Below are 12,913 nucleotides of genomic sequence, written 5' to 3'. Positions count from 1 at the left end.
AAGCAGTCTTCAAATATTTTCTGCAAGTAAAATAAAACAAAGCATCCAAACATTGAGCAAAACATCAATGACAGAGGCTATAGTCCTGTATGATTCTTAGTATGCTAGATTTCTTAACACGCTTTACAGACAGGAACATTTAAAAACATAAACTGTCATCTGTACTATTGCGGATGTAAATTATAGAGGCATGGTATAGTGGTTATGGTGCTGGACTGGCTCTGGCTCAAATCCACCCTTAGCCATGAAAGTTGACTGGGTAACTTTGGTCCAGTTACTCGCAGCCCAGTCTACCTCATGGGGCTGTAGTTACAGGGAAAAACGGGAACGAAAGGCAGGGTAGAAATCTAAGGTTTTCAGGGGGAAATCTGTGGCCTGTAGCTCTTGCTGAATAGTAGCTCCAGCAACCACAGGCATCAGGGTATGGCCCATAGTGAGGGATGTTGGGAACTGGTATTCAGTAATCTTTGGATTCCCCATGCTGCGTCTATGCTAAATACATGCTTCCAAAGTGGACATTTCTATGACAGATCCTACGGCACTCTGAGAAAACAATGGAAGAGGAGAGAAATAATATATTCTGTGCCTGTTCTCTTCAGAAAAAACTCATTGCTTCCTACTTCAATAGGATTTATTTCAGACCTTCGAGTCCTGCTGGAAAAAAAAATGTTTCCTGGGAATACCACAGTACAACAAGTTTTTATTATCTCTCTCTAGCGAACTTTGTGTTTCTGCGGCTGAACATACAATCAGCTGTGTGGTCATGGGGGCAACTTGTCACAGAAGCCACTCTATCTTGTTCACAGGAGACATGCTCAGTTTAGTACCCTGTTATGGCTTATAGATGTGTACAATGTGTAATTTCAGTAAGGTCACTGCAACTTTCTTTTCAACTTCACCTGGAATGTAGAGCAGGCATTCACCTTAATTTTGATTGTTTGAATGTTGTGGCAGGTATCCATGGTGTGTGTACTTGCAAAGCTCCTACACCATGCTAAGAATTCTCTGCTTCAGTTCTTGGCCAGAAGCTGTTGTATTTCGAATACAGCAGGTCCCCAGTTTAAGAACATTCTGGTTTATGGATGACTCTAAGTTAAGAACGGACTGCCATAAAGACTATTTTATTAAAAATTCAAGTTAAGTGCAGTGTTTCAGGTTAAATATACAATTGTTGGTGTTTATTCATTCAGTCGCTTCCGACTCTTCGTGACTTCATGGACCAGCCCACGCCAGAGCTTCCTGTCGGTCGTCAACACCCCCAGCTCCCCCAGGGACGAGTCTGCCACCGCTAGAATATCATCCATCCACCTTGCCCTTGGTCGGCCCCTCTTCCTTTTGCCTTCCACTCTCCCTAGCATCAGCATCTTCTCCAGGGTGTCCTGTCTTCTCATGATGTGGCCAAAGTATTTCAGTTTGGCCTTTAATATCGTTCCCTCAAGTGAGCAGTCTGGCTTTATTTCCTGGAGTATGGACTGGTTTGATCTTCTTGCAGTCCAAGGCACTCTCAGAATTTTCCTCCAGCACTACAGTTCAAAAGCATCTATCTTCCTTCTCTCAGCCTTCCTTATGGTCCAGCTCTCGCAGCCATATGTTACTATGGGGAACACCATTGCTTTAACTATGCGGACCTTTGTTGTCAGTGTGATGTCTCTGCTCTTAACTATTTTACACAATACTTGTGTATTATTATGTTTAAGATGTTTTAGTGTATTTGGAAGTGTTCCTTAAGTGTTTTATATGCATTGCAAGGTAAAATATATACAGGTAGTCCTCGCTTAATGACCTTAATTGAGACCGGGATTTCAGTTGCTAAGTGAAGTGGTCATTAAGCAAATCTGATCTGAGTTTACAACCTTTTTTGCAGCGGTCATTAAGCAAATCACTGCAGATGTTAAGTGAACCATGTGGTCGTTAAGCAAATCACATGGTTCCCCCATTCATTTTGCTTGCCAGAAGCCAGCCAGGAAGGTTGAAAATGGTGATCTCATGACCACGTGACACTGCGACGGTCATAAATGTGAAACTGTTGCCAAGTGCCCAAATTGTGGTCATGTGACTGCAGGGATGCTGTGATGGTCGTAAGTGTGAAGAACAGTCATAAGTCGTTTTTTCAGCACCATCGTAAGTCAGAACCATCACTAAACAAATAGTTGTTAAGCAAGGACTTAGTACTGTATACTAAGACAAACATTTGACTAGGTAAAGGTAAAGGTTTCCCTTGACATTAAGTCCAGTTGTGTCCGACTCTAGGGGGTGGTGCTCATCTCCATTTCAAAGCCGAAGAGCCGGCGTTTGACCGTAGACACTTCTGTGGTCATGTGGCCGGCATGACTAAATGGAACACTGTTACCTGCCTGCTGAAGTGGTACCTATTAATCTACTCACGTTTGCATGTTTTCGAACTGCTAGGTTGGCAGGAGCTGGGACTAGCAATGGGAGCTCACCCCATCACATGGATTCGATCCGCTGACCTTCCGATCAGCAAGCTCAGCAGCTGAGCGGTTTAACCCGCAGCGCCACCACGTCCCAAACATTTGACTAACTGATGCTAAATAACTGTTCCGACTTACATACAAATTTGACTTAAGGACAGACTTGGGAACGGAACTTGTTCTTAAACCGGAGACCTGCTGTACTAAAGTTGGATTTGGCACCCAGGAAAACTGCTTTAAATGTTGTATCATTGCAATGGTTTCTAGTATTGATATTCCCTCAGGCTGATACATGCATGAATTGTGCAGTGTCGAATGGCAGATAGATCCCAGTGACATATTATTTCTAATACCAGTTCTTTTCAATACCATTTAAACAATTTTGGTTTGACAGAGGTTTCTTACAGCTTGTTGATTTCCAGAATAAGGTTTCCTGATCTTGGTTGTTCTTTCTTTTAGTTTTTAAAGCAATATAAACCTGGTACCTATACAAGTGACATTAGCAGTTAACTATTTAAACAGTGAGTTGTTTAAGTGTCGCTCATGGATTTTTGAGTGGTTTTCAGTCCTAGATGACTTGAAATGAATGAGGAAGTAGCCTCATTATAAGAAGCAAACGAACACATTTACATTTGGGGAAAAAAAAGTTGCTGGATTTACCATTTCATTCCTTGCATTTTGTCTATAATTTACTTTCCCTTTAAGAACTCAAAGTGACATATATGGGGATCTCTCTTCATTTTATTGCAATACCATAGTTGAGAATAGACCATGCTATTGCAATAAAACCATGAGAGACTTGGGTCCCTCTAATCGTAGTTTAACAGTTTTCTCTTCACTGGTGCATCAGTTTCTTACCTTCATCCTCTCATTTTGGTTCTTATTCTGCTGTCTGACTTCTGCTTGTTTTTGCAGTACCTTCTTCTTTCTATTCTTCACTAACTGCTTCTTAACCTTTTTGTATCATGTATATGGCTGATCCGCATTATTCACGGATTCCGTATTTGCAAATTTGCCTACTTGCTAAAATTTATTTGTAATCTCCAAATCAATATTTGTGGTGCTTTCATGGTCATTCACAGACATGCACATAGTGCCCAAAAAATTGAGTTGCCTGATGCATACATTCGCAGCTGGGATTGAGCAAGGAGATGCTCTGCCTTCGTGTTTCAGCTCTCATTCTGTAAACACGTGTCCTGTATTTCCCCAGGAGCAACGGTTCAGTATTCACTAATTCAGTGTTCACATCAACTTAATAAAACATAACTACCACAAATAAAGAGAATTGCGTGTGTGTGTGTGTGTAATTCTAGTATCCTCCAAAAACATATTTAAAATTGATTCCAGTTATTGTCATGCCTTTGAAAAGATAAAAAAGGGAAATATGGAATAGTTCTACAATATTGTTTGATTAGTCCCACATGGAACCTTTTGTGTGGAACCATCGTAAGCCTTGGTGACTGCCTGTACAAGTCCCTGCAGTTTTCTTGGCAAGATTTTCAGAAGTGGCTTGCCATTGCCTGCTTCCTAGGGCTGAGAGAGAATGCCTGGCTCAAGGTCACCCAGCTGGCTTTGTGCCGAAGGCGGGACTAGAACTCTCGGTCTCCTGGTTTCTAGCCCGGCACCTTAAGCACTACACCAAACTGGCTCTTCCAAGTCTAAGTAGATTTCTACCTTTCTGCTTGGCAATCCTAGTGCAGCCTATAAAAATGGGAAATAGGGTGTCAGATAAGAAAAAAAAAATACAAAAAAAGAGCACAAAAGGGATCCATTCGCATAACTCATGCATGTGAATTTGGAAAGAATTTCTATATTTCAAAAATAATACTCATCACAGAGAGAGTGTTGCCAGTTGAAATGTGACAATAGGCTTGTGGCCTAGACTCCTGCTGTGCATGGGCAACCCTAAGGATTCTTCCCCTTCAGATTATTCTTGGACCAAACTATTCTCCATACAGTGGATGCCTTCAGAGATCTCTCCTCTGATAGCTCCAGGAATAGGATTCTTCTTTATAAATTAGTAATCATGGCCATCCTAATAGGAACTACATTAAAAATGAAAATGCCACTTACACGTAATAATTATAAAATACAACTTTCATTAATATGTGGTAAGCAGAAGGAGTAGTAATTTAAAATTATAAGTTGCCAGTTACATTCAAAATAAGATTTCCAGTCTAATATGATGTAGGTTAGAAACTGACTAAATGCCTAAGGGGAAATAAAAATAAATGAAATGCCTGATGCCTAAAAGGAAAATAGTATCAGATAAATGTTTCCGCAAACTAATTCTGCATATGTAATGCCACCACAGAAAAGCCCTGTCTGTCTATTATTGCTGCTTGTCTGAGCTGTGGAGAAAAGGTCACCTGGAACACAGCCTCAACCATTGGCTTCAGAAGACAGGCAGGTCTGTATAACATGAAGCCTGCACTGATTTATTGGAACGATGAGAAAATTGGAAAATATCAGAGCTGTGAACTATGGGTGTAAGTGAAATAAAGTCACAGCAGAAGGGGTGCTTCCTACCTGTGCTAGTCTCTAAGAAGGATGAATGTCAAAGGAAATGTAATGGATGCTGTAGATTCATCTACTTTTATAGCTTTCCTTCCTTTCTATTATGCTCTTTGAGTTAAGCCTTTCCCTTGCTTTTTGTTGAGGGGGGAAGAAGCATTGCAACAAAAGCAAATCTGGAAAAAGACAGGATTTCAGATTCAGACAGGAAGTCTGAAGTCATGGTTAAAACAAACCATGGTGGTTTTGGCCTAAAAGTAAAAGAGCATTTGCTGCTTAGAGTATGGTTTGCATGAGCATTTAAACCCAATCAGATTAAACAAATCCTAAATCCTGGTTTTGCATTATGCACAAATCACCTCCATTGTAGGAGTATTGGTAGGGGAACTGCAAGTATTGTAGTTTGTAGTACTGAGTATTGTAGAGGAACTACAAATGAAATGAAATGAAAAGAAAAAAACTGTACGGTTAACTTGGCTGATGACCACTCAGTTGCTGATATGAAGTTGGAATTTGAGAACCTAACTGGGGTTCTATTTGTGGGGTAATCTGGGCAGAGACACAATTGCATTTTGTTGTTTTTATATTGGAATTTGGCTTCATCTTGTGGCTCACTGATGGGAAAATGTTTTGGTTTTCCTTGGGGAATATCTGCTTTCAGCAGAGCTATACAAGATTGACATGCATAATTTATGTTTCTAGGAGAGAAATAAAAAGAGGCTGCATGGCTGTTCTTACTGAATGGTCTTCTCTTTCCCTTTGAAGGACTATTAAAATTTTAGTAAATGCAATGAGGCATAAATGGCAGTGTGTTACTACTTTAAATCAAGAGAATTACTTGTTTGTGTCATAAACTTGAAATCGTTCATTTCCCATTTCTTTGCCAGGGGGGAAAAAAAATCCTTTCAGGCATCGTGCATGCCTCACAGAACTCCCTGCTAAGCTTAGTCTCAAGGATTTTTTTAAAAGTGTGACGATGAGAATCCATGCATGTTTTGATTGTTTCCCCCATCTAATTGCAGATCTAATTTTTAATTATTAGTCTGTTGGGCACAGGTTCAGTAATAATGCCCCATAATCTTGGCGAGGGTTCCTGTCTCCTGAATTGCTTTCGGAAGGAGGAAAGATTATAAAAGGGGAGTAATTCACTTCAAGTGCTGCAGGAGTGTTAGGGTGGGAGATTTAAAGCTTGAGGACTGTATGCAGCCTTCTAGCCCCCGTTTTGCATCCACAGAACCTTTTGGCTGCAGTTGCTGAAAATTAGTGAGGCACTTCCTCAACATTTTGAGATATCAGGTACATTTACATCTTCATTTAACCCATAAAATAGGCTTAAAACATTTATCTTCTTTCTCCTACAGGAATATTTTCCTATGAGAAACTAAACTAACTCCTGGTCTCAGCTTCACTTATCAGATAGCTAGCACAAAGCATTTCTCTGGGTTTCCAAGTAGATATGTGAGCAGCTAGCAAGAAGTCATGACTGAATACAGGTTGTCACAAACAATTGCTGATAGCATTACAAGCTCAAACTTGCCCAAGAGTGTAGTACTCATAAAGAATAAATTCTCCTACTCCTCCATTCTGGAAATGAAACTGATTTTTCTATGCCATTAACTGAATTCTCAACAATACAAAACAGAAAACAAAAATTTGTAATAGAAGTAAGGCTACAAGAAGTAGCTTGGATAGTCCATGTCGTCATGAAGAATGGTCAAAACCTGCTGTCGGTCTCTCTGCTGCGCAAGATTCTGAAAACTGTTCAGACCAGCCTTTCTCAACCTTTGGACCCTGGAGGAACCCTTGAAATATTTTTCGGGCCTCGGGAAGCCCTGCACATTCAGGCTCAGATATAGGCCAGGAGTTAAAATTATTACATTTGTTTCATGGGTAGGCCTGTATTTATGTATTAACAGTGTTCTTAAACTAAAAATAAAGAATGAAACTTACCTCTTTAATGTGAAGTTGCTCAAATTTGAAATTTTTTTTTAAATAAATCGTGATCTCCCGGGGAACCTCCAGTGACCTCTTGTGGAACCCGAGGGTGCCACAGAACCCTGGCTGAGAAACCCTTGTCCAGACTAGATGCTAGAGAGACTGAGTCCAATATACTGTGAGGGTATGATAGCCTGGCTACCACAAAGGAGTATTCAACAGCAGACAAAAGTGTGCGTGTGTGTGTTGGGGGGGGGAATCTATAGTGTTGTGTAAGGATACATTTACGTGATATACCATGTTTTATCTTTCCAATAGAGGCCTGAGGATGAGGCAGTTGTTGATTTGGGAAGAACTAGCAACGTTATTAATATTCATTATGAACCAGAGGAGCTGGAAGGTGAGACAATTCTTTACTAGTGTTTTTATTTCTTCTTCCATTTTTCTGTTACACCATGAGTTATTATTAAATATCTGGGAACGGAACTAAATGTGTTTTCTATTTGAAAGCACCCACATGTAGTGAAAAGTATTTTATGTAGCATATAACCAAAGCATCCTATACTGTGCCTGAAACAAAGAAAATCCATTAAAAATTATTATCAAGAAGTAGCAAAATCTCTTTTTAGAATGTTGATTTGTTTTCATTTTTTAAATGGTAATTCCTTATTTATGTCATGCATAAACAGTTATAGGCGTCTTGAGGCAAAAGAAATTCACAGTAGATTTTTTTCAAACTGAAAGAGCACTATCTGCCAAATATTATATCTTGTCCTAACTGCCAGGAACACGCTGAGACAAGGAACTGGTCTCTAATGTTTTATTGCTTGTACATAACAGGAATCCTAACAAACTGAAGAAGCGTGGGAAAACCCCAGCCATATAAACCCCAAAGGTTAAGGCGGTTCCGATCTGTGTCTCTTTGAATGGCTACCTAATTCCTCAGTGCTACATATGCGCTTAACAGTCTGGATGGGAGCCCCCTGCTCACCATCCTTACTCGTGACATATCTGCATGTTATAAAAGTATATAACAGCTGCTGGGTGAGGTCATTCATTGGTACAGGGTCAGTTCTCATCAGTATGCTGATGATATCCAGCTGTATACTGTATGTGGACCCCTAGCCAACCGAGTGATGCTGTTAAGATCATGTCCCAATGCCTGGAGGCTGTGGTGGTCTGTGTGGGGAGAAACCAACTTAGACTCAACTCTAGCAAGACTAAGTAGTTGCAGGTATCTAGACAATCCAGATCAAGGGGCTTTCTATCTCTGGTTCAGAATGGAGTTGTAGTCCCCCAGATGCAACAGGTTCTCCGTTTGGGACACTTCCTGGACCCTCTTAAAGAACAGGTTGCATCTGTAGCCAGGAAGGCCTTCGTACAGATTGCTAATTGCTAATTGTTCCTGGATTGGGAGGCCCTTCTCATGGTCACTCATGCCTTGGTTATCTCATGCATGGAATACTGTACGTTGTTTTATATGGGCTGCCCTTGAAGACTACTCAGAAGCTGCAACTGATCATATCAACAGTTCTGGGCATGCTTGGTTTGCCCATGTAAAACCTTTCCTTGTGAACTTCACTGGTTATTGGTAGGCTTCCAAGGGCAATTCAAGGTGTTGGTTATCACCTACAAAGCCCCACACAGGGGCTAGGCATATGGCCTAATTACTTCAGGGACTATTTCTCTCCCATTGTTTCTGTCCATCCTGTAAGATTAGACAGGACTGGTGTGCTCCTGGTCCCATCCATTAAACAGTGTCAACTGAAACACACAAAAATTTCTTTTTTGAAGATTACATATTAAGGTGACTTCCAGCTTTCAACAGCAAGAATATATAGCAATTTCCATAATCAAACCCTTACTCTATATCACATTATTTCTATAAATCCTTCCATTAACACATGTATTAATCACTAATACAATTGCTCCTTCACCTTATATAAAAAAAGAAAGTATGTATGTATGTGTATGTATATATGTGTGTGTGTATGTGTATATATATACATATATATTTTCCCTAGTTCAACTTCCCTCCCACTTAAAACACCATCCATTTAATTATTTCCTTCCTACCACTATTCCGTATGTTTCTGTCTACTATAAATAAACAAATTATAAAAACATACAAATTGTCTGCCTTTATAATTAATAAAACTACAACAGTCTTAACCCTAGTAAACCTAAAAGACAATATAAAATATTATATCTTATCAATACCTTTAAAATCTTACAAATCAAAAATCCTGTAAGCCCAAATCATTAAAAAAAAGAAATCATAATAGCCTCATTATCAGTCCAGTTACACGTTCTTGATTTTTTGTTAAAGGTGAAAGGTCCGCTGTGCAAGCACCGAGTCATGTCTGACACTTTGGGAGGATGCCACTTTCGCAACGTTTTCTTAGTATACCAGGGCATTTACATGTTTCCCCATTACATATAAGGCATTTTTTTTATAAAAGTCCAACAGGCCCGTAGTAACATATGGCTGCGAGAGCTGGACCATAAGGAAGGCTGAGAGAAGGAAGATAGATGCTTTTGAACTGTGGTGTTGGAGGAAAATTCTGAGAGTGCCTTGGACTGCAAGAAGATCAAACCGGTCCATCCTCCAGGAAATAAAGCCAGACTGCTCACTTGAGGGAATGATATTAAAGGCCAAACTGAAATACTTTGGCCACATAATGAGAAGCCAGGACACCCTGGAGAAGATGCTGATGCTGGGGAGAGTGGAGGGCAAAAGGAAGAGGGGCCGACCAAGGGCAAGGTGGATGGATGATATTCTAGAGGTGGCGGACTCGTCCCTGGGGGAGCTGGGGGTGTTGATGACTGACAGGAAGCTCTGGCGTGGGCTGGTCCATGAAGTCACGAAGAGTCGGAAGCGACTAAACGAATAAACAACAACAACCAACAGGCCAACTGCCCATCTCAAAAATATAGACTTCTCAGCAAACAGTCAACCCCCCTCCCCCATAACATATTCTCTTCTTCCCCATAATACTGATTCACACTTTTTAGTTTCTTTTTCTTTTTCTGTTTGTAGTTTTTTGTTTTTCTGTAGTTCTTATCTTTGTTTCAAATACAATAAAAATTCTACCCTAAAAAAAAACCAAAAACAAAACAATGTCCTCTGATGGGACCCAGGAAGCAGGCCTTCTCTGTCCTAATACGTGCCCTCTGAAACAGCATCCCCTCAGAGATTTGAACAGCCTCAACCCTGCTCCCCTTTAAACAAGGATTGAAGACCAGGCTGTTTCCCCAGGCTTTGAGCTAGGGCAGGTTGTGGGCTCCCTTTTGGGAGGGGTTTTCATGTCTGTTCCACCAGGATAACATCTTTTTTTTTGTCTGATGTTGTTAACTGTTAATTTATGATGTTGGTTTTCAATTTGTATACCACCCAGAGTTAGAAATATGAAGTATAAGTAAATGAATAATAAAACATGTTTGTTGTGGTGCAGAAAAATGGTGACACAAGGATTCCCTGTTATTTGTCATCTGCTGAAAAATTAATTTAAAATGATGTATTGAATCCAAGGAAGAGCGTATGTTTGGGAAAGTTATATACAATAATCCTATACTAGGGGTTAATATGCAGTTTATTCAAAAGTATTTATTGGAGAAGCTGCATTTTTGAAATTATATGTCAGCTACTATTGTATTAAAAGCATACAATGACAGAAATATGTTTTCTAGTGATTTAAGAAAAAATGCAAGAAAGCATGTAATGGAATGGAGTATTCATACTTGAGTTACTGAAACAAATCAGATTTAAACTGAGTCATACTATTGAATCAAATGGATAATTGAATCTATAGATTTTTATAAAGGTAGACGTAGTGGTACGCGGAATGTCACTAAAAGCATACATGGAAAAGAAAGCACAGGGGGGGATGATACAGATATATCCATTTCAAAGCTGCTCTCTAAGTCACACTCTGTTGTCTTCAGTCTGCAGTTGTTATTACTGCTTGAATGTTGCAGATGAGATTCTTGCGTACCAACAGTGATTTGATCAGAAGGCTGGTTATATGCCCTCCCGTGGTGGTAGATTCTGATTGGGAAAACACCTCTACTTAATAAAACATTCTTGTTAGGGGATTCAGAACCGGAACATGTTTTCATGTATTGTATAGGAGTCTTAGCATGGCTGTCACAAGATGCCAACATCTTGTCTAAGCTGGAGCCATCCTTAAAACAATGCACACACTCAGTGTCACCTTATAAAATGCATTTATCTTTCTGCTGTCAGCATTGGAAAAGAGACGCGAAAAACAGGGAAAAACTCCCCAGGGACAGACTGAGAAGAAGAAAGATATAACGGACATTTCTAGTATAAATGTCTAAGATACATGGCTGCCTTTCATAAATGCCCTAACTGTAAGGCGGAAGTGCATGAGTAGTGATATATGACATATTACATCGAAGTTTCCTTCTTCCCATAATCTACCTGTTCTAATCATCAGATCCATAAATCATCAGTTCATTTTTTTATTTTTTCAGCAAAAAGTCCATAAGGAGTTCCAGTCAGTTAATCATCCTCTAAGCAAACAAATTAATTTTACCATCTCTGCTAGTTCCGTCATCTTCACCAACCATTTCTTCATTGTGGGTATTTCAGAATCTTTCCATTTTTGCATATATAGTTGTCTCACAGCAGTGATTATATATAAAATAACCTTCCATGGCTTTTTTCTGTCCATTAATGACAATAACAAATATTTATCCATCAAAATATGTGGTAGGAAGTTTGCCAAGAAATCAAGAGTTGCCAAGAGTTATTTGGATTTAGGCATTGTTATTGGAATTATCTCAGCATTTGCTTTTGCACCACTATAACATTAGTCAGCTCATTTTTATGGGAGAAAATTCAAATTATTTCACCAAATATGAACACTTAGATCTCCTTATCTAGGCTTAGAAGCTAAGCAGGATTGGACTTGGTTAATACTTGGATGAGAAGTTAAAAAAAATACCAGAAGTCACTGGCAACTGACTTCCATACTGTTTCCAATAAAACTGTTGATGTTTCCATCTAGTTACTAGCAGTCAAACTGAATTTAGCTAGGTTGGCATCTTGGTCTTTAGATTTTGGCTGGATGATCATGAAGATGCTGAATTCACACAAATGGGATCTAAACCAATTTACATAATGCTTTTTCTTTGTCAGAAAGAGAGGGAAATACATGAAAACTCAAGAGTTGTCATGGATTAGGATTTTATTCTGGAATGTAACATTTGATCATGCTGGAATTCAAAAATTCTCTAGACTCTGAACACAAAATTCCATTTCAGATTCTCAGAGTTGAATAATAGAATTCAGAAGCTATAATCTGAGATTTAAATTGATGGATTTGGAGATGAAATCAGGTTTTACACATATATGAATAACTGTTTGAGGAAATAATCTTGATTGAGTCCATTGAGAAAGCCAGTTTGGTCTAGTGGTTAAGGCTCCAGGTTAGAAACCAGGAGACTGTGAGTTCTAGTCCCACCTTAGGCATGAAAACTGGCTTTGTGACTTTGGGCCAGTCCCTTTCTCAGCCCACGATGTCAGGCTCAGGCAACAAGCCAGTCAGTCAATTCCTGTTGCAACCAACGGATCAATGTTCAGTCGATCCAATAAAAAGTGGACCCTGCATCTGCAGGAAAAACACTAGGAAGAGAAAAAAAAATCTTGATTGAATCCATACTACATTTTAAATTTAACATGTTTCAAATTCTGATAATTAGGCACTGCATTTGTATCCTTCATTTGCAATTTCAAGTTATCTTGGGCCTCAATCTGACAACCAGGGGCATAAGTAGAGTTCTTTAAGATGCTCCCACTGTAATGGAATGTGAGAATAACCTTGGAAGACTGGGGGAAGAGATGCCACCTAGGGAATGATTTGATAAAAGAGGAAGGAGTCTGCAACTGAGTAACAGGCAGAGAAAGAAATTTAGAAAGGACCTGCCCTAACTTGGCAGGTGGTTAGAAAGGGACAGCGGGAGAGCTGTACTTTCAGACTTGCAAGATTCTGTTAAGGTAGCCTAAC

At 39.5% G+C, this 12,913-nt stretch overlaps 1 protein-coding gene across 1 annotated transcript in view; it reads left to right on the top strand.

Moving 5' to 3' along the window:
* The window catches only part of SLC4A8 (solute carrier family 4 member 8), a 99,899-nt gene that overhangs the window by 22,543 nt on the left and 64,443 nt on the right, over positions 1–12,913 (top strand). The window contains exon 3 of the mRNA XM_063292966.1: positions 7,200–7,281. Within this exon, the coding sequence (XP_063149036.1) occupies positions 7,200–7,281 (82 nt within the window). The remainder of the gene's footprint in view (positions 1–7,199; positions 7,282–12,913) is intronic.

The sequence above is a fragment of the Candoia aspera genome, chromosome 2 (assembly GCF_035149785.1).
Source record: "Candoia aspera isolate rCanAsp1 chromosome 2, rCanAsp1.hap2, whole genome shotgun sequence".
Lineage (NCBI taxonomy): Eukaryota > Metazoa > Chordata > Lepidosauria > Squamata > Boidae > Candoia > Candoia aspera.
Note: the sequence above shows the minus strand (reverse complement) of the source record. Positions and strands in the feature narration are given on the sequence as shown.